This window comes from Populus trichocarpa, chromosome 19 (assembly GCF_000002775.5).
Source record: "Populus trichocarpa isolate Nisqually-1 chromosome 19, P.trichocarpa_v4.1, whole genome shotgun sequence".
Lineage (NCBI taxonomy): Eukaryota > Viridiplantae > Streptophyta > Magnoliopsida > Malpighiales > Salicaceae > Populus > Populus trichocarpa.
In genome coordinates, this window is record NC_037303.2 from 12,170,486 (window position 1) to 12,196,038 (window position 25,553).

Sequence of the window (25,553 nt, forward strand, 5' to 3'; positions counted from 1 at the left end):
GCTCATGGTTTTGATGCTGCAGACCCATCGACGAGTTAATTTATTAGATGCAGTTTAATTATGTAATCATGTAGTTTAATTTGTAATGAACTATTTTGGTGTTGCAATTAAATCTCTTTAATTATTAAATACTTGGAATGAAATTAAGTGAACGTTTTTAAATGATTGTGTTAAGTTTTTTGTGATGAACAACTTGTTGGCTTGAGCTATTGTTTTTATAATTTTGTTATTTTTAAAATTTTGTTTTTTTTAGATAAGGTGCTGAAATTGTTGAGATAAACAAACAACTATCATTATTATTATAGGTCGCTCATGTATTACATGCATGACCTGTGATTACACATATATTACATGTGTATTTTAATAGGTCACACATACAGTATTTATGAGACTTCTATTTACATGTGAGAAATGTTTTATGTATTAGTTTAGAAAAATACTTTTTCCTAAACTCCAATTAGTAAGGTTGAATTCAACATAAGCAGAAATGGGAAGCAAGGACCATAGAAAAATCCCACAAGGTCAAAATAACATACGTAAAAATCATAGCATAGTGTGTGTAGAAGCATTTTGATTTTGAATTGTGCAAACAACTCCTTGATTTGAAAGAGAGGAAAGAGCGAGAAGCTCTTCATACTACAACAAAACCTAAAAGAGACCAAATCTGACGTTGAAGTGGAGCTACCTACCAAATCCAGCCCCTGTCTGTAACCACCTGTCTTTCCCTTACCTACTTGGTCAAATCCCACCGCACCACCTCTCTCTCGTCTCATCGATCGAGTCTAATGGTTCTTACTTCTTCCCTTGTTTCTCTCCCATCCCATCCCTCTTCTACATATAAATCCTCTCCCCCCTGCTCCTTCCAAGCATCAGCCAAACTCTCCCCCCTTTCTCTGTCTTTTCTTATAAAAAACTTGGCTCTCTGTCTATTCAATCAAGCAATTATTACCTCCTACTTGTTATCTAGTTTCGAAAAGGTAAAAACAAGCGAAAGAAAACATACACACCATTTATTTATTTGGCTAAGATAAACCTAGCTGCTAGCTACTTTCTTGTTTCTCTCAATATCCCATTCTTAACCCAGGACGATCAGAAAGATTAATACTGCTAGTACTATTCATGGGTCGCTCACCTTGTTGCGAAAAAGCACACACCAACAAAGGTGCCTGGACTAAGGAGGAAGACCAGCGCCTAATAGACTACATCAGGGTCCATGGTGAAGGTTGCTGGCGCTCTCTCCCAAAAGCTGCAGGTAAGGAGAAATTAACGAGTTGTTCTTCTATATCTATTGTCTCTCTGTTTCTCTCTTTAGCTTTTCTAAATTTTTTCAGTGTTTTTGTTTGTACAGGATTGCTTAGATGCGGGAAGAGCTGTAGATTGAGGTGGATAAACTACTTGAGGCCTGATCTTAAAAGAGGGAATTTCACTGAAGAAGAAGACGAGATTATTATTAAGCTCCATAGTTTGCTAGGAAACAAGTAAGCTCATATTGTCCTTAAGAAATGAACGAAAAGCATGAATATTTTTATGGATTTCATTCAAAAGGAGCAAGCTTTCTTTCTTGCTAATGGTAATTAAATAGGGGAGTTTGTTGATTAATCATTTTATTACTTGCAGATGGTCTTTAATCGCTGGGAAATTACCAGGAAGAACGGATAATGAGATAAAGAACTACTGGAACACGCATATCAAAAGAAAGCTAGTTAGCCGTGGCATTGACCCACAAACACACAGACCTCTCAATGAGAAAACCACCACCACAACCACCGCTACTTCCACCACCAAAACCACCCAGTTAAACTTTAAAAACACCCCACCTCAATCACTAGCTGAAATCAGTATCTTAAAAAGCCAACTTGATTCAAAATACAACTCCACCAAAAGCAATGACTTTCTTAGCAGTCTGTACTCAAGTTTCAAACCCAAGAAAATAGAGACCGCTTCTCTTGAAGAAAACAACTGCACAAGCTGTAGCACGACAACTGATGAAGAACAACAACAAAAGAGGGAGAGTCATCATGATCAAGATATCAACTTGGACTTAACTATTGGGCTGGCTCCAACAACCAAAGGAGAGTCAACTCATACTTCTTCCAACTCGGCAGAGTCCAGACTACAACAACCAGTTTCTTCTCGCCAGTTATTTGGTAGTGTGTCAACTGGGCCGGGTTGTTTGTGTTGGCAATCTGTGGGTGCAGGATGGGAGTCGTGCAGGGATTGCCAGAATCATAGATATTATTGTTGGAAGTAAATTAAAGTTGATGGTAGATTTAATTTTTCTTTCTTTTTCTGGTTAGTTGTGTGAAGTAAATGGTTTTGTTTAGGTACTCCACCATTTTCAACTTCTTCACCTGACCCTGTAATCATAAAGGCAATTAAAGAAGATGACGTGAAGCTACCTACCTATCGTGGCATGTAAAGAAACAAACAAAACAATTTTACTCTCTGCAAACGGCTCAAAGCCTTTTTTGGATTCTATAATTGATTGCAGAAGTTATTTTTTTTGGTTTTTTTAATTTTTAAATCCATGACAAAATATAAATTAAATTAAAATCTTCTTCATCATATTTTATATGGTAAAAAGAGTTAATTCTTTAAAACGGTATATATATATATATATATAAACAATCCAATCAATAATGTATTTCTGATCATATAAATTAAATACTAATTAATCTAACATTGGAAATATTTTTAGGTCAAAGCACGCAACGTTTTTCATTTTTTAGGCTTTGCTCATAAGAAAAACGAGAGAGAAATCGATCTAGCAGCCCTTTTCCCCTGACCTCTAGTCGTTGCCTGTATATTGAATAAGAAACTAAAGAAGAAAATATTAGTTTCCAATTTCCATTGGAATAAAAATTTCTTAAACTATGGATTGACTTTTATTTGGGTCAATATTTATGCCGTAACACAAATACTTGGTACTTTTATAGTTGAGACTGTTTATTTTTATGTTTTAGAAGTACTTTTGAAAAAATTAAAATTTTTTATTTTAAAATAATTTTTTTATATTTTTAAATTTTTTTAACATAAGAACACCCAAAATTCACGAGAGGGTACTATTTAACCAGCTAACAATTGGATAAAATTGTCGCCTTGAAAGGTTTTTTTTTATTTTTTTCTCCTGATCCGGATATTTGACTTGCTTTCACATGATTTTAGTGGAGAATTCCTCTTAATTTCAATGGACCCTATCTCACCTAACTAGACCTGCCGAACAAAGTACAATGTAAATGCTCAATCTTTTTCCAGAAATTAACATGAAATCTCACACATCCACCCATGACCCGAAAAGGGGTCAATAGAAGAGAGTGTTGTTTTGTGTTGTCCCATTGTTTTAGAAAAAGGAGAAAAAAAGTATCCATTGACCTTATTATATAATGGAACGATTAATATTTAATTGGAGGCATGCACCATCTGTATAAATAATCTATTCTTAGTTTGGTAAATCAAAAAAAAAAAAAACTATTCTTAGTTTGGTAAAAATGGTAAATTTAATTCTAATGTAGGAGAATTAGTTTAGAAATTGGAAGTACCGTTCTTATGTTTTAACATCGTAACTAAAATCGTAGAAGCATTTAATCCTACACAAGCAATGAAATAATACGAAATTCCACATCTTGTGCTTATATAAAATATTTGTGCATGAAACTAAACTCGTAAATGATTTAAGCTAAGGGTTACTTGATAATAGTTAATGATGCGTCATGATTTTTAAAAACCTCTCCTATTTAAAGATTATCATTCAAAAATCATAACTCAAATTAAGATTATGACTTTTCGGTGTTCAACTTCATGTTGGGTTATGACGTGCCCGCATCCAACTCTAAGTTGGGCAAGGGCGCATTTGCATCCAACCCTAGGCTAGTTAGGCTATGGTGAGCTCATCTCTAACCATTATTGGGTGCAGTCACAAGTTAACCCAATTCCTCTTGGGTTCAGTGTATGAGTTGAACCCAACTCCTTTTAGATTCAATGTATAGCTAAAAGGTAACTCCACACTGAACATCTTGTACTCCGGGCATGGATTAGTAATTATGATACCTATCACATTCCATTAAATACGAACAAGCGGTCCATATTTATATTAATTAGATGTGATGAAACGAGTAGTAGAGTAATATTATTTTACTATTATGAGATTATATCTCTACCTCTCCTACGTTGTATGAAGCAGGTCAAGCCAATTAATATAAAAGGAAGCATGAGTATACAAAAAAAATATTTGAAACCTTATACTCTAAGACATAAAAATAATCATTCTTCTTCTCTAACTTCTATATTTATTTCTCCTTCTTTCTCTCTATCTTCATAAAAGCTCATTAATAATTAACAAAAAAAAAATTAGAATAAATAAGATATATTTATCAATTATATTTTATGAAATGAAAATTACCTCTATTTAATAAAAAATTCTGAATACAAAATAAAAATTATCCAAGAACCTAATTATCAGACATGCATGAATAATAATAATAATAAAATATTTCTTAAATATTTTAAAATCTCTTATTTATAATTTTGTTTAAGGATTTTATTTCCTTTAAATCTCCCCAACTAGACTAATTAACTGCTTTAGTGATTACAAATTAACAATTTGTACTTTCTTTTCTTCTCTTTTTTTTTTAAAAAAAGATTGTTCGAATTTAAACTTTAGACATGAGCACAAATTAAGTTAAAACCTCGTCGGCTAGAGATGGTTTTATGTTACCTAACAAAGGTAGAAAATAGACAGGACGACGGAAGTGGTCAAACCTACAGTAATTAAAACACAAATTAAGTATAAAGTTAAAAGGCGTGAGAAAAAAAGTTTCCACGCACTTCTTAGCAATTTAAATTGTGACCATAGTTTTTTTTCATCTCTTTTTTTCTATGGTTATTTTTTTAATTTAATTCTTATATGATGTATTTATAGGATTAAGTAGAAAGTTAAAAGTCGTGTAAAAAAACGTTTCAACGCACCTATTAGCACTTTGAATTGCGACCATAGTTTTTTTCATCTCTTTTCTTCTTTGGTTATTTTTTTTTTAATTTAGTCCTTATATGATGTGTTTATAGAAATTTAGAATTGATAATTTATTTTAATTTATCTTTTACATAATTATTGCGATATCAAAAAAATATTTCAACATCAGAGTAGTATTAGAAAAATATTTCAGTATAGCGGTATGAATTTGTCTTTTACATAATTATTGCGATATCAAAAAAATATTTCAACATCAGAGTAGTATCAGAAAAATATTTCAGTATTGCGATATGATCTATTTTAAAAAAAGTTTAATTAAATAAAAAATAATTTAAAAAAAAACTAGGTTATTAAACTTTGCGGAGTCAATGACCCGGTTTACAAGTTTGGCAAGGTAACCCCGTTGCCCAGGTTAGCGGGTTTAACAATAGTTTTTCTTTTTATTAATTCAACTCAATTATGTGATCGTTTATTTTTCTCTTTATCATATAGTTAAAAAAATAGTTTTGAAAAAAAAACATGTCATTAAGTTTTAGAACGTCCATTGGCCTGTTGACGGGTTTAGCGAAATTTTCTCTTTTTTAAAAAATAATTATTTTTCTTGATTTCATCCCTCGATATTGGGTTTGTTGAGAATTGAGTTTCATAATTTGTTTCATTTTACTTTCTATGAGGTTATCATGTCTTAAAAAAAGGTCTAAGTATTGATTTGACGCTTGATTTTGCAATCGTTTATTTTTGTTATCATATAGTTAAATAAAAAATAGTTTAGAAAAAAAACAAGTTATTAATTCTAATGGAGTCCATTACCTGGTTTACATGTTTAACTTGTTGGCTCTAGTTACCTGATTCACGGGTTTAACAGGTTTACCCATCAAACCTGATATGTTTGCTTTTTAGTTTTTGGTCCTTTAATTTTTCTAATTGTTTTTTTTTCATTCTTCTCTAATATTGGATTGGCTGAGAAATAGAATTCACGATTTATTTTTTTCTACTTCCTATAGGGTTATCACGATCTCAAATAAATATTTTTTTAGGGTTGGTGCTCGATTTTGTAAGCATCTAATTTTATTATAAAAATAAATAAAAAGAATTTACATAAAAAACAAAGTAATCAAACCCATTGAAATACATGACCCAAGTCACAAGGTAACCGAGGTCAATCCAATTTGACATCGTCTCAATATTAAGAAAAAGCATCGTCTTAAAGATTTTTAAAAGTCATGTCATGTTTTTACCGGTCATTCAAGTTTTCTTTAGACCTATTAAATTAAATAATTCACTTTGAATTAACTTCCACACAGTTTAACTCAAAACTCAAGTCAGGTAAACAACCGAGTTAGCAAGTTTAAAAATCAAATTATTTAATTAAATTTAATAAAATTATCAAAAAATTCTTCATATTTTTAATATTTTTAATTAGACCCGTAATACAGCGCCAGCAAATATACTAGTCAAATTTATAAACCATGTGTGTTTCGTGCCTTATGGTTTGCACGAATTAACTGTGCTGTTATGTGCTCAACAACCTAGTAAAATTGACAATACAAATCAGGGTACTCTGATTGTGTTTTTATAGTCCTAGACCGACCGCCGGTGGTTTAGTTGGTACTTCTAGAACCTTAATAGCACCAAAGGGGAAAATGCCAAAGCAAAAGAGATAGGCTTACCAACAATCCACGGGACCGTAATTGGTTTATAAATTGGCATATATATAAAAATCATAAACCACGTGTTTGTATGGAATCTTATTACATGCATGGTCCACAAAGCATGCCGGAACTCTCTCCCAATTCATTAACTATAGACACGTAAGCTAGTAGTTTATGTTTCCTTGTGCAACGTGTGAGATTCAAGCTAGCTTGTATGCATGGGACTGGCTGATGATACTATGATCTGTGCATAATTGATTAATGCGCATATAATAATAATAATAATAATAATCTGGCCATCTTCTGTATTAAACTATCCAAATCCCTACCGGTACAAGCTAGTGTGGTTTTTCAGATTTTGCAAAACACCTATGGTGGTCAGGAGACAAGAGAGAGCTTATACTATCCCATATATATTGGCCATAGGCAAACCTCTCGGGCGCAGTAGTAGCTTAAACCTTATTTATCAGTATAGTCAAAGGATTTAATTTCAGAACCACATCAATCTCGCTTACTGGGGAGAGACGAAAAGAACATGTGACATGTTTGGGAGGTAGGTAGGTAAGCGAATCTAGGATTAAAATTATGGGAAATTGTGAAGAGAAGAGATCGAACAGTTTAGGTTAGTTAGGGTTTGGTGGCGAGGAAGGGTCACCGGAGAGAAAGAGAGGGTGTCATGTGCCCATGCAGTACTGAGGTATATGTGATCCCTGCAAATATTAATGGGAATTCATGGGATTTTAGCCATCCAAACAAATTTGACCCTTCCTTTTCTTTAAACAAATTAAATTTCCAGTTGTCTACAGGTACCCAATGCCTTTGCTATATATCTAAGCTTCCTTTAATATATATATATATATAACTCCTTCAAGTAGAAATGTTTGGTTGATTCATATTCATTTATAGACATTTATTATGCAAGTTAATTGGTGCGTGTGGTACATGTGGTCGGGTGTTTTCTGTGCCTTTGCAAACCTAATTAGGTGAACGAGCAATATTCAAGCTTACGTACAAGCATGAGGCACCCTTTTGCTTTGCCTGTCAATCTGACTCTGCATGCGCCCATGTTTAGCAGTTGATGGATGAAAGAGTTTTCTGTCTGCCATAATCCATTTCTATATATATATATATATATTCTTGCTTGGTCCTTTGTATAGTATTTTTTGCCTCCTCTTTGCTTGTCAAAGCCCATATGGGAAGCATAAAGAAATTAGAGTGAGGAAAATTGAAGAACAGGGGAATTAGGGTAGGAAACGTCTGAATTGTAAAAGATTTAATTAGAAGAACTCCTTTAATTAGGTTGTATCTTATAAGTCTTGCCCCCTCATTGGAAAATTAACTAATCATTTAAAAAAAAAACTATGGTTGAAGTTAAAAACAACAATAAATTGATTGTTTTAATTATAATTAAAATATTAAAACACAAACAGTTATAATTAGTAACTTCCCTTCTCATTACCATAATTTATTTGATTATTATGTAGCTGAGGAGCATTATCCCCATTTAAACATGCATTAATCCTAAATAGGAATAAATGAGTTTATTTATAGCCTCATAATGACAATTACAGCAACATTTTTATCCAAAAATAAATTAAAAAGGAATTCATAGTAAGAAAATGGATATATACCTGCCCACAGACAAGGATATCTTGATTAATTAGTCACCCTTTGACCTTGGATATAGACATATAGCCTGTTTTAGGTAGCTTTTATGTTTGTATAAAACCAAACCATTTTTTTATTTGTGGGATCCATCTATAACTGATGTCCATCCTCGGAAGCATTTTCTACCGACTTTTTTTACTTGGGTTCAATCAATCATTATGCCATTTAATTTTTTTTCACCTTTTGTTACTTTTAACGTACCAAAATTACCTTCTTTTCTTGTTCTTATCCCAGAGAGAGATATGAGATTTATAAATATATTTGAGGTTATTATAAAGGAATAATATAAATTATATTTTAAAAATTTATTTAATAGTTTAAATGTTTGGGTTGAGATGATTTTTTAATATAATATCAGAATTTTAATGACTAAGCGGCCACGAGTTTAAATCTCATCCCTATTTATTTGATAAAAAAAATTAAACACGAGATAATGTTAGTCTGTAAGTCTCAAGCCTAAAAGATTATCATTTGAAAGGGTGTGTTAAAGAATAATATAAATCATATCTTAGAATCTCATCTAATAGGTTAATCATTTTGATTGAATTGATTTTTTAATACCAATTTAAACCTTATTTTTATCAAAATATTTTAAAAATACTTTTTGATTATCAATAACTTCAATCATAATTTAAAAAAAAAACGCATATATTTATCAAGCTAACCACTAATAAACTTGAATTTTCTAAACTTATTTTTCTCTAATAAACTTGAATTTTAAGTCAACTAGGCCATTATTCCACGCGAGCCCATCTACCTGTATATAGCGTAGAAGGAAGCAATTTACGTGACCCATGTGGCTGGGGTTCTTTTCTTGATTAATAAATAATGGAGTAATTTACATTTAACCTTTGAAGATTGATCAAAGGGTGGGTAGAAAAGTGATGTTAGAGATTTTAACTGCCCCTGTCTCTTGTCATCAATTCGTGGGGTCTGATTTTTGGCCCCTTTCTTGTTTGTCCATGCACATTTTTCTCCATTTTACTACTATTTAAAACTTAATTTCGGTGATATATATATTAGACGGTGATGAGAAAGTAGAAGCAACTATCATCTAGAAGATCAAAAAAAGAAAAAAGAAAAAAAAAAGGGTTAGAACACGTTACCCACAGAACCCTAGTGTGTTTAGTTTTAGGAGTGACACCATCAATGCCGACTCCTTCATAGAATAAGCCTGTAATCACATGATAGGAAGAAAGCACCTCTCTGTAAAGTGCCCATTTATCTATCAAAAACTAGTAGAGCTCAGGTGGCATCTACAGAGTTCACGTCGTGTTGAGCCTCTCTTGTCTTGTGCCACTCGTAAGCGCAACTCAGCAACAAATGACAGGTAATTGAATCTTGGATTAAAAATATAATGACGACAAGATTCAAAGAGACATTATTAACCATCTAGGTGGTGGCTCAGTGGTAAGAATTTGGGACCAAGAGGTTTACTCTTTCTGTGGTCTCAGGTTCAAGCCCTGTGGTTGTTCATATGATGGCTACTGGAGACTTACATGGTCGTTAACTTCAGGGCCCGTGGGATTAGTCGAGGTGCGCACAAGCTGGCCCGGACACCCACGCTAAACTAAAAAAACTAAAAAAGAAAAAAGATGACATGATTAAAACTTGAGATTTTATGGGTTTAAATATTAAGAAATATCAAGAAAGTAATATTGAGTTATTTTGAGTAGATTGGGTTTATGTAAAGAATATATTTTTAAACTTTTGAAAAAAAGAACTTAATCTTTATTTATATTGATCAAAGATTGAATTATAAATATATATTAATAAGGGTGAGAAGAATTTAGATATAAAGCAGGGGAGTGATCTTACTTCAATTGTGTAATGCGCATGGAGCCTTTTATTGGAAAAAAAAATTAAAAAAAAATATTAGGTCCCTGCTGGGACCTGGATTTTGTTCTAATTTTATTATTATATATGAGTTATAATCTTGGTTTCAGCTGTAATCTTCTTGACTTGAGATAATTGATTAAGTTAATATTTTAGTCTACTAATCATTTATATTTTTGTAACTTTTTAATTGGATTCAATTTAATTAGAGGTTTTAATGAAATTTTTAGAATCATTTTATGTGTCAAAAGTTGAATTCTAAATGAAATTCAATATCTAAAAATCAATCCTATTTACTACACTAAAAGAGAATAAATTAATGTTAAAATTACATTTTTTAAAATACTTATCTACTCGCGTTTTTGTGAGAGATATTTGAAGGAATAAGATGGAAATAACGAGGATAATATAAAAAACAAAAAATCATAGAAATTAACTACACAGAGGGTTAAGCACTAGCAGCTGCAAAGACGCAGGCCATGGCATCCAGAAAATGAAAGGTAGAGGCTGATAGGCTTAGTGACGTTAGAAACTACAGCTACCTTTGTCTTTGTTCATCAATGCATGGATCTGGCTACTTTTGGTTTTTCCCTTAGGGTTTCTGCCGTGTAAAATGATTGATAAGAAAAGACAGGGAAATTAATCGGAGTTGGATTTGCATCTAGAAGAGCTGCACGCAAGAACCCATGTTACACCTACCTAACTCTGTTGACCTGTTGCATCTCTCTCTGGACTGTGACACCTCTCCATGTCACTGTCGAGCTTCCATGGCATCTATAATTCACCTAATTGTCACATGCTGAGGAAAGAAAAGCCTTCTAGTTAGCCCCAGCTAAGAATTTTGATGCTGGCAATTGGCAGCCGCATTGTATACCAGAGAAATCAAACCCCCACTTGGAGATGATCATCATGGCAACCTGAGAAAAATGGGAGAGGAGAGCCAATAACACAACTGGTTGCCATCATCGTTGTATTTAATATTCTTAACACACTTGGTTTTTAAAGCTAGATTAGTACTATAATCGAACGCATAAAACTGTTGGGAAAATGTTCTTATTGATTAATTAAATGGTGCAGTCTATAGGGTCAAACACATGGCCATTAATAAAACCAGTGGCGAGGCCAGGAGTTTTCTTCAGGGGACAAATGGAAAAACAAAGTGTATCGTCCATTTTATTGAAAACACTGAAAGTAACACATTACCGTAGACTTATTGTTCAAAGTTTTTCTTTCTTTAATTTTATTTTGGTCTTTTAACTCTCTCTTTTTAGAAGATTGCGCTGTTTTTAGCATAAATTAAAGAATAGCTGAATTAAATTTGTTTACTAAAAAGAAAAATTACAAGGTGGAGAATCAAAGTAAAAAATGCATCATAAATTTCTTACAAAATTTTTTTTTTAACTTTTTTGTTTTAGTTTCTTTTTTAATTCATTGTATTTCTCCTTATCATTATCTGAATGACTGTTTAATTAATAAATCAATTGATTATTATAAAAAAAAAAAATTCACTCTATTCCTCAGATTAACTTTACATGTTATAAGTATTTGGTCTCTTAATATTTTTACAATTCATGGTACAAAATTTTATTTTTCTTATTGTTTTAGTCCATGATTTGAGAAAAGTGAGAGGAAGATCATTGGATTCTGGTGGTAAAGAGAGAAAATTAGTTTTGACACTGATTTCAATCACCAAAATGAATGATCTTCGTATCAACAGGGTTTTCATTTGGTTAGGGTAGTTACACTTAGATGTGTTTTTTACTGTGAAATTGTCTAAAACTTCATATCTGAGCTCGTGAAGTTTTTTTTTCGAGTTGATTTTAGATTTTTATGTGTTTTTTGTTTTGTTTTTTAAGGTCATTTATGGGTTTGTTAAAGTGTTTAGATTCTTTTCTAGGTGTTTTGGGTTTAAAATAGGTTAAGAATGAGTTTTTGGATAAAATACACGAACCAAGAATATTTTTTAGCCCCAAAGTGGTTGAAATTTAGGAAAAACCAGATGAAGTGTCGTCAAGAATTTTTTTCCCAAAGAATATCGAGTGGATGACATGTCGTCAGCTTCAATTGAATTGTTTTTAAAATCAAGCCTTCCCGTGGGTTGCTCTTGAAGGCCCACGCGCGGGCTCTTTGTAAATGGGTCAAATCTACTAACATCTGACCTCATTTTTTTTTAATTATGATTTTATTTTATGTTTTTTTTTAAAATATTTTTAATTTATATTTAAATTAATATCACTTCTCTATGATTTTTGTTTTGTTTTTGTATTTACTCTTTTTTAAATAGTGGTTGGTTTTTTAATTATTTTATATGTATTTAATTTTTGGCAATGTTATTCTAATTTATCTATAATTTTTTTTATGTTTTATATATTGAACTTTATTTTTAAAAACTAAAAATATTTTTTTTGGATAATATTTCTAATAGGTGCAACCTTGCAAAATATTTTTTCTCTTTGATTTTATTAAATTAATTTTATTTGTGTGTTTATTTCTTCTATCATTTGATTAAATAAAAAAATTGATTTTAATTAACACAGTCATTGAACATTATCGGGTAAATGTTCCATGTTACGAGATTAAATATTTTTATTTACATTCTCCTCTCGACTTTTTCAAATACATATTTAGTTATCATTAATGATATTTTTTCATTATGTGTATTAATTTTTCAATTTACATTAAATATTTTTTATATAAAATAACATGTTGAAAAAACCTACATGTTTAAGTTTTTGTTAGAAAAAAATATTCATCCCATAAGGGAGCTTGAAATAGTTAGTATCCACTAGATTTAATGTACAAAAGAGCATAATATAAAAGAAAATATGTGGAGCTCCTTAAGAATTTGAAACTAAAATGAGCAAAGAATTAGAATTAAAGTAGTACACAGGGTATGATTATATATTTGTAGAAATAATAGGCAAGTTTCATAATTATACCTTTTCTCCATGTTTTAGCTGAACTAATAATGATCAAATTAATTAATAAATGCAACTCAAGAGAAAGGAGACAAAAATGGTGATGTGGGATTTTCATTGATAGAAATACTAAAGTTAAAGCTATGGGCTAGGTTTTTTTGAACCCAAAATAGTGACCATTGGCTTTTATTTTAACAGAACATAATTAGCCTGGATTGTTTATAATATGTTTTGGGCTTGATGGGTGGGCTTGGCCCTCTACTGCCAGCGAGGTCCAACTTCAGCAGGCTCTTGGGCACCCAGTTCGGGCCGGGTCTTACTTGAATGTTAATGTCCACGACAGCCGAGAAGGAAATGGGAAGCCCATCCCATATTTTTGTAGGATTTTTTCCCCCTTCAAGAGAATACTTTTCTAAGAATTTGAATGTCTTGTGCGGGAAAACTACGAATTTTTGAGGTGGGTGGAAGGGTGTGCTTGAAAATGTGGTATATTGTTTTAAATTTTAGAATTTTTTTTGTTTAAAATAAAATTTATTTTTATATTTTTAGATTGTTTTGATGTGTTGATGTCAAAAATAACTTTTTTTTAAAAATAAATTTTATTTTAATGTATTTCTAAGTAAAACACACTTTAAATCGTCACCGCTATCACAATCTCAAACATACCCGAAGTGTGGTTGTGATTGTTTTTCAAAATGCTTTTTCTTGAAAATATATCAAAATAATATATTTTTTTAACTATAATTAAAAATTAAGTATATACACAAATTAAGATATTCAATACTCAATGTGGTACGTAATTGTATTTTGTAAGAAGAGTAATAATTAAAAATTAATTGAAACAAATTAATTTGCATGTATAAATCTTCATTTTCCTATTAATACTTTTACTTTTTTTAAAAAAAAAAAACCCCAACTTTTTGCTTGATATCATTTATTTCTTAAAAATCAAAAGCAATAACAACACTATCAAAAACGTTTTAGACAATTTAAAATAAATATAAAAATATATCTTTTTAAATTCTAAATTAAAATCTTAAAATATGAAAACTCAACCAGAAATAAGTTAAAGAACCTATTTATACTACTCGGTCTAAATTTCATTGAAAAAGAAAAAAAGAAAATAAATAGTTATAAAGTTAATATAAAATCTAACTAATATTAGTATTGTTAAACAAAATAAAAAAAACTAATAAAAATATTTATTTTTTAAAAGAAACTAATGCAACTGATGCTAGGAACAAGAGATTAAATTTATCCTTCCCTTTCTATTGATGACCCGTCGACTACAACAAGCAACCCACTCCCCCGGCAGCTTATGTTCCTCCTCCTCAAACCTTTGTAAACGTTAGCGTCAAATTCCGGCAAAAATCTCCTTCGTGGGCCACTCAACACAATCTTTTTGTTGCACTCCGATCCGGCAACGGCCAGGAGAAGAGATTTCCGGTTAAGAACACCAGAGAGGAAGATATTGCCTATCATTTTGCCTATGCTTAATCCCGGACAAGAGATAGAATCTTCCAATAACATGCTGCAATCTTATTAAAAACAGATAATAACGTGGTGCGATCTGCTACACAGGTGGGATGTTTCCGGATAGTTGTTTTTTCAATTTTTTAATTTATTAACATAATAAAATAATATTTTTTATTTTTAAAAATTATTTAAAACAAAAAACTCAATTTTTTTTTTAAAAAACAACATTTAAAACACAATCGGATCAGAGTCGGAATAGACTCCTGGCCTCCCAGTTTTTTAAATGTTTTATTGTTGAAAAATCTCTGTCACTGTGAGTATTCCTAGAAAGAAAGAGAGAGAGAGAAAGCTCCTCTGTTTTGTCTGCCAAAAACCCAAAGGACAATCCCCCTTCCCTAAATCCGTGAAACCAGGTCGTAGAACAGGACAATATGCTTTTAAGTAGATACCCAAGACAAGACAAAACAAAATAAACCTCCCACTGACAGAACCCTAAGCCAAACCCTAAAATCCCTCTTCTTAGGGCAAAACCCCATTTAACAATACAGCATCCTTCGCCTTCCCGCCTCCCCTGACTATCCCACACAAGAATATATGCAGACAGAGGCAGATAGACGGACAGGAACAGACATGATATTTACTCAAAGGAGAAGGAAGTGAGCTCAAATGCTTGTTAGGAGGGATGCAGAAGTTACTACAAAGAAACCCCTCAAGCCCCCTCCTCTGTACTTCTGTTTCTACTAATTATTTTCTCTTTAAAAACAAAAACTATTCCTATATTTCTCTTTCGATGCCAGCTGCTACTTATTTTTACAGTAATAGCTCCTCTTTAGCTGCCTCTTTAGCTAAAAAACTCACTCTCGCACCCGCACTGCCCTCCCGCTTCTATTCAACGACTGCCTGCAGTGCTTCCCGTTGCGCTGTTGGGCTTATAACAAATACCCCAACCAGGTCATGGGTGGTGGCACGGCCGGCGTGGTATTGCACAGTGGCGGGTGGGCAGGAAGGGTCTGTTGTGACTGCTGCGGCTTTGGCGGCTGGTGAAGGTGTGCGGAGTAGTGGGGATGGAGATGAGGAAGGAAAAGGTGAAAAGATTGAAAAGGGTGCGGAGGAAAAGGCCGCGAGGTTGAGTAGGAGGCAGAAGGGGACGGGTGGTGATATGGAGGGGAATGCTGATTTGTTGATAATTCCTGGTGTAGGGCCGAAGAATTTGAGGAAATTGGTGGAGAAAGGGTTCACAGGAATGGCTGAGCTTAAGCAGTTTTATAAGGATAAGGTAATGGTCATTGTTTTCGTTATTTTTAAATTTTGGTGTTATTTTTCTGTAGGTTTTTTTTCCTGATTTGGAGTTTGTTTGCTGTGTATGAAGTATTGGTTTGATGGGTTTTAGGTTTAGATTTAGGAGAGTTGAAATGGGGTTTTGGTTTTGTTTATGCGAACCAGCTCCTTTTGGTGCTGATGATTTTGCTAAATGCCAGTAGTTTTAGAATTTTGTAACTATAGGAATGCAAGATTCATTATAATCATGTCCTAATTGGACGCAATGATTGTCATTGGTACCAAGTTCTTACAGACATGGAGTTGAGCAAACATCTTAAGAGATTAAATTTCACTTCGTGTTTTGATGAGAACAGAGGAATCACTTCTATAGATGTAATTGTTTGGTCCAGTTAGCTTTATACTGTTGTAAAACTGCAATTCAATATTTGTTAAAGGTGATCTCTTATGCCGGTCTAAATTGGGCTTACTGATTGCATGTGATTTCCAGACTTCTATGGTCGCGGATTCAAATAAATAGTTCAATAGAGCAAGTATAATTCGATGTTTAATGGTGAATGGAGGAAATTTCATTCAAAGGTTGGACATAGTCCATCTCTCTCTCTCTGACTGTATACTAAGTTACCAACAGGAATTCTGGGTTACTTGTTGCAGTTTCTTGGAAAATCCAGCGAGACAATGGTTGAGTATTTACAGAGTTCTGTGGGAATTATTCACAAAAATCATGCTGAGAGCATAACAACTTTCATCAAAGAGAGCGTGGATGAAGAGTTAAAGGATTTGAATTCTGATGCAAGGCCCAAACCTAAGAAGCGACTCACGTTTTGTGTTGAGGGAAATATCAGTGTTGGAAAGACAACATTTCTTAAGAGAATAGTTAGTGATACAATTGAGCTACGAGATCTTGTTGAGGTGGTGCCTGAACCCATTGATAAGTGGCAGGATGTTGGGCCTGACCACTTTAATATACTTGATGCTTTCTATGCTGACCCATCAAGGTATGCCTATACCTTCCAGAATTATGTCTTTGTGACAAGGGTTATGCAGGAAAGAGAATCATCTGGTGGGCTGAAGCCACTCAGGTTGATGGAAAGAAGTGTCTTCAGCGACAGAATGGTAAGCATCCTTTGAATCATGGTTTTAAAGTTGACAAATAGTTATATTAGTTAATGTAATTCATTTTTACCAGAAGGGCCAAAGCATACTGATTGGCTGTTCTCTTACATCCCTAATGATTGGATTAAAGGACTTTGGATTTTTGTTCAAGTTTGATTATGATCAAACATGGATTCAAAACCTTGCAGTTCTTTCTCATTTGGTTGATCCCATGCGAGAGGAACAAAAACCTGATTTAAGCGTTCAAGGCTGATAAATTTTAATCTCACTCTTACTTGATAAAGGTCTTCGTACGAGCTGTGCATGAAGCAAAGTGGATGAATGAGATGGAGATCAGCATTTATGACTCCTGGTTTGATCCAGTTGTCTCAGTTTTGCCTGGGCTTATTCCTGATGCTTTCATCTACCTTAGAGCAAGTCCTGATACTTGCCACAAGAGAATGATGCATAGGAAAAGAACTGAGGAAGGTGGAGTCAGCCTAGATTATCTTCGTGACTTGCATGACAAGCATGAGAGCTGGCTTTTCCCATTTGAAAGTGGTAATCATGGGGTACTTTCTGTGAGTAAGCTACCTTTAAATTTGGATAATGCCCTACATCCTGATATAAGAGACAGGGTGTTCTATTTGGAAGGTGATCATATGCACTCAAGTATTCAAAAGGTATCAAACGCGTACCCTTTTCTATGAAATTCACATGATTGAAAAGAAAAACTGTCTTACTTCGCTTTTGTTCTGAGCAGGTCCCTGCTTTGATTCTTGACTGTGAAGCCAACATTGACTTCAGCAGGGATGTTGAAGCCAAGGAGAAGTAAGATAGCCATCATTTTACTTAAATCTCTCATCTTAAGAGCAGAAATATGATTTTATTTTGTTTTAAAATGGTCACCCTTGCCGTAATACATACGATGTTTTAGATAGAGAATAAGAATTTATTAATAGGAACAATGTTGAATTAAAAGGAGGAGAATAGGCATCCTCTCTAATGTAGAAAATGCCAGAAAAACCTTTTAAAATGGCATCCACCAATGTAGAAACAATAATGAAACAACTTAGAAGGGCAATGGATAAAATAATATATCTTACCCCGCAAAATTGCATTGAAAAGAGAGTTAGCTCCAATTAACGAACTTAGCTCCAATTAACGAACTCCAGATAACTTCAAGTTGTGGCTTGCTACCACTAAGCTTTAAGTTACAGTCCTTCTCTGTAAGAATACAGCAAACACAAGTCTTCCCATGTACTTTCAGTTTCTTGGCCAATCTTTTGAAGCTGGCTGTATCATTATATCTCCCTAATTGGTGGCTGCACTAGCATAAATCCAATTTATTTGTAATTTGGTGTTAAATTGCTGTGTGCGAACAGTCATATTACCAAATTTAGTATGTTTAAGTTTTTATTTTTAATTTTAATTGAGGAGTCTGATACAGAGGGCCTGTCTGTGTGCTGCGCAGGAGCAGGAAATTTAAGTTTATTGTACAACCATGTCTCTCATATGTCAAGTCTTAAAAAAAAAAAAATGGTACAAACATGCTGACTGACATTGCACTCAATGTTGCACTCTACAGCTATCGAATGAAAAAAAAACACAAACACACACACTATGACTCTCTTGTGCTTGTACGAAAACAAAAGCGAAGACATGTTGAATTCATGAGTGGAATATTGATGAGAAGTTTATCATTGTAGTTATTGTTATAATTAGAATTATATTGCTGCCTCCTGGTCTGTAGCCCCATTTGAAAAGTGTAGTAGGCATGTACCACCAACTTGAATGAGTTCTGCAATCAGTGAGGAAAATCAAAATGCTCTTGTTTCCTGGCATGGAAGGTTTATTAAATTATTAGTGGTTATGCTGAAAATTCTTATACACGCTTGATTCTTAAAGCCCCATATGCTGTTGGACTAATTTGGTTAATGATGTTCTTTGTGAAGCTATGCGCGCCAAGTTGCAGAGTTTTTCAAACATGTGAAGAAAATGAAGGAAGTTCCATCTACAAAGGGTGACGGTGGTGTTAACCAGCGAAAGGTCGTACTACCTCATGAAGGTGGATTGCTTTTACCAAACGGAGCACACTTCCCCGAGTCTGCTCTCAAATCCTTAGATTTTACTCGGGCAATGTCATTCATGTCTGGCCAGTGATTGTCTGTCTGGCCCTGGTTTTCTTGACCCCAGGATCACGTAAAGAGGTACCTGCGTGTTTGTCTGACATGTCTCTGGATGATGTGACTAGTTTCTTTGTGGATGTAAAAATGGTTTTAACACTTAGGATTTAGAGATGTAGAGATGGTTGTATGATTGTTGAATGCTTTGGTAATCCAATGTTTGGTTGCTTTAGGCCTGAAGCTTTATTCTTTACGAAATATAAGGTATGCTTGGTTATTCTTCTAGGATAGAAGAAGTATAGATGGTAGAGATAAAAATATATTTAGTATATTAATTTTAGAGGGAATTTATTTTTAAAACATGAGGTACAAATAAGATATATTTCTGGAGAGATTATTTATTATTTCTAAAATATCATTGTAATTTTTTTTTAATTCCTAAATTATTTAATTAAGATATATAATAATAAAAATGATTATTATCATAGTTTTAAAACTCAATTCAAAGATAATCTTAGGAAAAAGCTTAGGTCAAAGGTCGAGGCTTGAGTCATGGGTCGGGTTGACTCGAGTCTATGTAAGAATAAAAATGATTATTATCATATTTTTAAAATATAATTCGGGAGTCGATATGAGAAAACTTGAGTCACGAGTGAGGTTGAGAAGTGGTTATTATCATTGTTTTAAAAACCAACTTGGAGGTTAACTTAGGGCAAGTCTCGAGTCGCATATCAGGAGGGTCGATTCGGGTTGACCCAGGTTAACATAAGAATAAAAATAATTATTATCATTGTTTTAAAGCTTAATTAGAGAGTCAATTTGATATAAGGTTCAGGTTGTAGGTCAAGAAGGTTGACCTGTTTTTTTTTTAAATAATCAAAGCAGCCTTGTTTTGACTATTTTTTTATAAAAAAATTCAACATGTTTTTGATTCATGTTTTATCCTGGTTAACTTGAGTTTTTAACCAGGTTAGGTTGAGTCAATTCTTCTTTTATTTTTTTAAACTCGGACTAATTCAATCCTCAAGTTGGCTAGGTTTCTGGATCAACCTACCAAAATAGTACTGATTTTATAATTAGAGTTATTATAATATTATTAATTTTAACACTTGCTGAAGTATTATTTTTTAAAATATGTAATTTTAATAATAATACTTATTAAAGATAAAATAAATTTTTTTATTTTTTTATTTTATCTTATTCATCGTAATCTAATAAAATATAAAGATAATCACAGTAACTCGTACATTATTATTTAACATAATTATATCTCTATTTTTATTGTATTATTTCTTTTGTTTTTATTGTTTTTGTCTTTTTTTTAGAACAGTAACCTAATGCTTTATAAAAAATAAAGATTAAAAAAAACACGAGATACAGTATATCATTGATGAGAAAATCAAATACATGTAAATTGCAAAGCACAGTACGATGTCCAATCTACCATTGCAACATCTCTATTACAGAACAATACATCTCAATTACGAAAGAATATAATACATCTCGATTTCAACTTTCTGAATCTAGCAACGACGGATTAACCCTTTAGCACACCACCTACACCCGCCACTTTTTAACACACTCGCCACCTCAGAAGCCAAATGAACCGCCAATCCTATTCCTATACAGCCGAGCAAACACAGCAACTTCCTCCCAGAATAGTTGACATGAGCATGAAACTCCCTGTCAATATCTTTGCCATCCATTAACGAACTAGGGAAAAAAAGGTTGTAGAAGGGAACATAACTAAACACTTAAAGCACTTGAAATCCAGATCAGAACCAAGAAAGGATAGATATGAAAAGACCCTAAGCTCCGAGTGAGTGGAGGGATAAGAAGGGCGGGGTGGGGGGAGCCACTCCCATAAAGATAGACGGACCTCGGAAAAGTAGGACTAAAGCCTCAAATGAAGAGAATCAAGATGCAAGGATCGGAAGACTAGAGCCTCCGATGAACTCCACAAGAGGGAGAGAGAAGGGGAATCTAGAGAGTTGCATAACTTCCTAGCTAGCTCGTCACAGACAATTCAGGCTCTTCAGGAGCTTGCCATTTGCAAAAGGAACGTGACATTTTTATTTATTTATTTATTTATTGCGTCAAAGATAGAGCCTGCATCTCACAATATGTATGTCTTCATCGATCTATCTATCTATATTTTAATCTGGAGCTTTTTTAATATGAAAAATCATATTGCTTCTCCTTCCCTTTGTCATTCTTTAGTCTGCTCAGCAATCTATGAACATGCGAATAACAGACATATATATCATATTAAACCTATTCAAACATGCTGGTAAGCCTAAGTGGCTGACAGATTTGGTCTTCGGGAAAATTAATCTAAAACAGACAGGATGCCGTGATCCTCGGTTTCCCTGAAGACAATCAGAGCATAGATTTTTCAATTTCATGTGCCAAAGTGTTTACACAAGCATATTTATTTTGGATAATAATCGAGACATATTTAGTTCTAATGAAGCCAGCCTCTCTCTTCAAATTGAATTTTGTGTCATCCTATTTCTTGCATGAACATTAATATATTCATTTATAATAAGAAAAGAAATATTTAATTAATTAAATTAGTAAATTCAAACCTAAAATTAGTAAATATTTATTTTGAATTTACTAATTTAATTAATTAAATATTTCTTTTCTTATTAGTAATTTCGTTTATTATCCAGACAAACAAGAATGGCAGGAAAATGTGGTTAGAGTAATAATTATATTCATAGCGATTAGGCGTAAATTGATAAAGACCATGCCTTCACGTACGAAAAGGAACACTTTGGTACCTCTAATTTTAGGTTCATTTTATCACTTTCCTGTATTTTTAATATTTTTCATAACAATCCTATTTTTCGTAAGTGTCAATGTAACCCATGGTATTTCAATAATAGTCATGATATCAATATTATAGTTTTCAGACCTCACTCCGTCCAAGATCCGAGTTTCGGGTTTTGACTGGGTCACTAGATCGATCGGGTTAATTTTTTTTTATAAATCAAAACGACATTATTTTAGTAAAAGGAAACAAAAATCAACGGGTTGCAACTGAATTTTTAGCCGGGTCTTGCCGAGTCAACCGAGTCACACCGGGTTTTTTCTTACCTTATTTTTTCTACAACCTGGTTGAATTTTAACCCCGAGTAGCTAGATTCTGGATCGACTCTCCAGACCAAATTTCAAAATTATGATCAATTCCTCCGTACAAGCTTCAGCAAGTCAACTCCCACGTCCCATCCTTTTTAAAAAAATAAAAAATAAAATAAAAAGTTAACAAAAACAATGGGGTCCACCATAATGCTGCAGAAGCTGCAAATTCTATATGTATATATATATATATATATATATATATATATATATATATATATATATATATATAGACAGACACACCTCTTACTATTTATTTTAATAGTGTAATTACTGTCTTGCTTTTAGTTATTTTTTCTTTAACCTTTACTTGGTAGAAGTCATGAATGTTTTTGGGAATTAAATGGAGTTACTTTGATATTTGTGTTTGGAAATACATAGTAAAATAATAAATTTTAACCTTAAATAAAATTATTCAAAGTATTATGCACAGGGACAATTTTGTATTTTCATGTGTTGGTCAAACAGTAAAATTACAACATTACCCATATTATTCCAATTTTTTAGCCTTGTATTTAGGGGTTTTGTGGTAATTTTTTTTAGTATGTTTGTTATTGTTAATTGTTCTTGAGGGTATTTTTAGTTTTGTACAATTAAAAAAGCTGTTGGTAAAGTACTCACCAACACATCAGTCAATCTGTTGATTTTGGACGGCGGTGAGGCTGACTTTAGTGATTGCTGGCCCTAAGATATTATTTAAAAAAATTAAAAATCCTTCTTAAAAAATAGGAAACGTCGTGAAATTGGGCCAAGAAATAGCCCAAGACAGCCCAAAAACCATCAACCCTAGAGCCAATCCATCATCACTCAATTTTTTAATGCAACCAGCCGGTGGAATAGAAACCTGAAAAACAAAAGTGTGTGTGAGGAAGAGTTTTTGATCCATTTCTGTCAGGTAAAACAGCAAAAGAGATGGCGTTGAACAACGGTCTTAGATCCGCCTCCAAGCTATTCACTGCTTCCGAATCTCTTCTATCCAAGTCAGGTCAGTAACTCTCTTGTTTTCAACCACAAAGATCTTAATTAGTAAGCCTTTTGATTATTTATCAAAAAAAAAAAAAAATTCTATTGTGGTCTGTTTTGGTTGATCAGAAAGTGAGGGAAAGTAGGGGGTAACTGGGATTTTATTGGTTTTGGGATTTTGGTCTTAGGATAGAAATGGAGGGTTATGTTCTTGTTAGATCTGATACTAGGTTTTTTGATGTTTTCATGTATGACTGGTTTCTGGTGTTTTTTTTTTTTAAGTGAAATTGTGGGTTTTGTTTTATAATTTGTGAGAGGGTTAATGTTTACTGGGTATTGTTTATACATCATGGAAAAGACTAAAATTTGCAGCTGAAGTGTATTATTGTGCCTGCAAACTTGGATTAGCTATTCGTTTCTTGCCTTGTTTTTTTATTATTAGGTAATGTTCAATATACTGTGATAAGAGTCATTGCACATTTATTAGGATTATAATTGAGCTGTTTCGAATCTTTTTAGTCTGCAATGAAATGTAATGGCCAGTGTAAGGTAATATTTACTCTATGAAGTCGGTTATTGTCTGGGATCGAGGCTTGGCTATTGTTGTATGAAGACAAGCTATTTGGCAAGCTTTTTCTTACCCACGTGGACATAGTTTTGCTTTCAATGAAGATTATTATTTCCCCACTAGTAAGAGGGTATAATAATGATCATATGGGTGAAATATACACTGACAATCGTGTTGAATGATAAATGCATGTTGTTATGGAACCTTGGTTGGTCTTACTAAAAGTTTGTAAGCTTTTTACATTAATTCATGCAACAAAACAAATTAAAATGATTGTTTAGATCCTCTCTTTGGTATCTGTGTTTTTTTTTTCTTAAAAAAAAACTCAGCTCTTGTTTTATTGTGAAAAAAACAAGATCTTGTCTTTTAATTATCAGGGGTATGTAATAAGAAAGCTACAGCTTTCAGTACAATTGAGTAAATTCAATGTATTTTAGTGTTTAATTGATAAATGAAATACGTGTAAATCCATTATATTGCATTTTAGTCTTCAACCAAACCTATCTAGCAAACATCTTTGCTTTTGCCAATTCTATCTAATCCTATGTCATCCCAGCTTAAGATTGTATGGGATTGCAGATGCTGTTGATGGATGTGTGAACTATGAGGTTTTAGATAAACTTCATGTCGTGGTTTCATGCAAAGATGAGTGAGAAATGGATTGTTGCCAGATGTGAAGAGATGATCTGTTGGATTCATTTTGCTGGAAAGGTAGATTTAGTGAGCATAATACCTTTTATCAGTGAAGCGGAGGTGCTGCATCAACAATTCCCTTCCTTTGCCAACTAGTTTTTGTCACCCCCTCTTGTTACTCTACTCTTTTTTTCTGATAGAGATTGGTTAGGTGGGAGAATTGGATGCCACAGCCATCTACATCAGCAGATAACACCCTGGTGTCCTTCTGGTCTGTTTTTTTTAATAGATTTGATAAACTCCATGGAAGAGTGCTGGAAGACATGATTGAGTTGTAATACTTTTAAGTGTCTATGCAGTTATTGTCCATGTCTCCCTCTTTGGATTGTACTTGCTGAAGTTTCTATTAGATAGTTTTGAATGTGATTATAAATTTTGGTAAACATCTTGTTCACATTAGTTCTTTTACATAAGTTAATTTCTTAAGGCAGGCTTCTTGTTTTGAAAAAAAATACTGCATCTTGTCCACTCCCATTTTCCTTCCCCTCTCTCTCTCTCTCCCAAAGTCATTTTGAAATGTTGAAAGAAGCTTATTCAGAACTTTATTCTTCCTCAACTGCTTTTGCTCCCAGCCTATTTGTGGCTGGTTTATGTCAGGATTATTCTTATGGTACTAGGACTGAATTAACAGAAGAAATAACCGGTCGTGTCTTGTGACAGTGAATAGAGGTATCCACTCAACAGGGGTGAAGAGGATGGGAGGAGGTCATGGCCATGATGAACCATTCTATCTTCATGCAAAGCACATGTACAATTTGGACAGGATGAAGTATCAGAAAATCAAAATGCCTATTGCTGTATTCACTGCCTTCAGCATTGGAGTCCTGGTTCCTATCTATGCTGTCATTTTCCAGCAGAAAAAGACCGCATCTGGCTAGGTCATTATTCAGAGCTTCTTTTGCAATAACTGGAACAAGTTTGTAGCACCTGTGTTGTGGATTGTTGACATGGGTTCAATTTGATAGTTTTCCTATTTGTTTTTTTTTTCACTGTTCAATTTGCTTTTCACTGTTTATTTTTGGAAATAAACATTCAATACTGCATCTTAATAATATCCTCCTGTAGGGAAACCAATTCCGTCGAATGTTATTATACTTTGCTTTGTCTATCATGCCTCAGATCACTTGAGAATTCAAATTTCTTTTTGCTGTTGTGATGAGATGATAT

The 25,553-nt window shown here is 33.0% G+C and overlaps 3 protein-coding genes across 3 annotated transcripts; all 3 read left to right on the forward strand.

The window, feature by feature from the left end:
• Window positions 1-581: 581 nt before the first annotated feature.
• LOC7475793 (transcription factor MYB8) lies at window positions 582-2,481 on the forward strand. Its single transcript, XM_002325510.4, has 3 exons — window positions 582-1,252; window positions 1,349-1,478; window positions 1,618-2,481. The coding sequence occupies exons 1-3, from the start codon at window positions 1,120-1,122 to the stop codon at window positions 2,249-2,251; spliced, it is 897 nt and encodes a 298-aa protein (XP_002325546.1). The 5' UTR covers window positions 582-1,119; the 3' UTR covers window positions 2,252-2,481.
• Window positions 2,482-14,776: 12,295 nt separating this feature from the next.
• Window positions 14,777-19,250, forward strand: LOC7475794 (uncharacterized). The gene is made up of 5 exons (XM_024591086.2): window positions 14,777-15,795; window positions 16,452-16,913; window positions 17,198-17,575; window positions 17,656-17,723; window positions 18,848-19,250. The coding sequence occupies exons 1-5, from the start codon at window positions 15,202-15,204 to the stop codon at window positions 19,053-19,055; spliced, it is 1,710 nt and encodes a 569-aa protein (XP_024446854.2). The 5' UTR covers window positions 14,777-15,201; the 3' UTR covers window positions 19,056-19,250.
• Window positions 19,251-22,961: 3,711 nt separating this feature from the next.
• On the forward strand, window positions 22,962-25,470 carry LOC7475795 (uncharacterized). Its single transcript, XM_002325512.4, has 2 exons — window positions 22,962-23,147; window positions 25,047-25,470. The coding sequence occupies exons 1-2, from the start codon at window positions 23,075-23,077 to the stop codon at window positions 25,262-25,264; spliced, it is 291 nt and encodes a 96-aa protein (XP_002325548.1). The 5' UTR covers window positions 22,962-23,074; the 3' UTR covers window positions 25,265-25,470.
• Window positions 25,471-25,553: the final 83 nt, after the last annotated feature.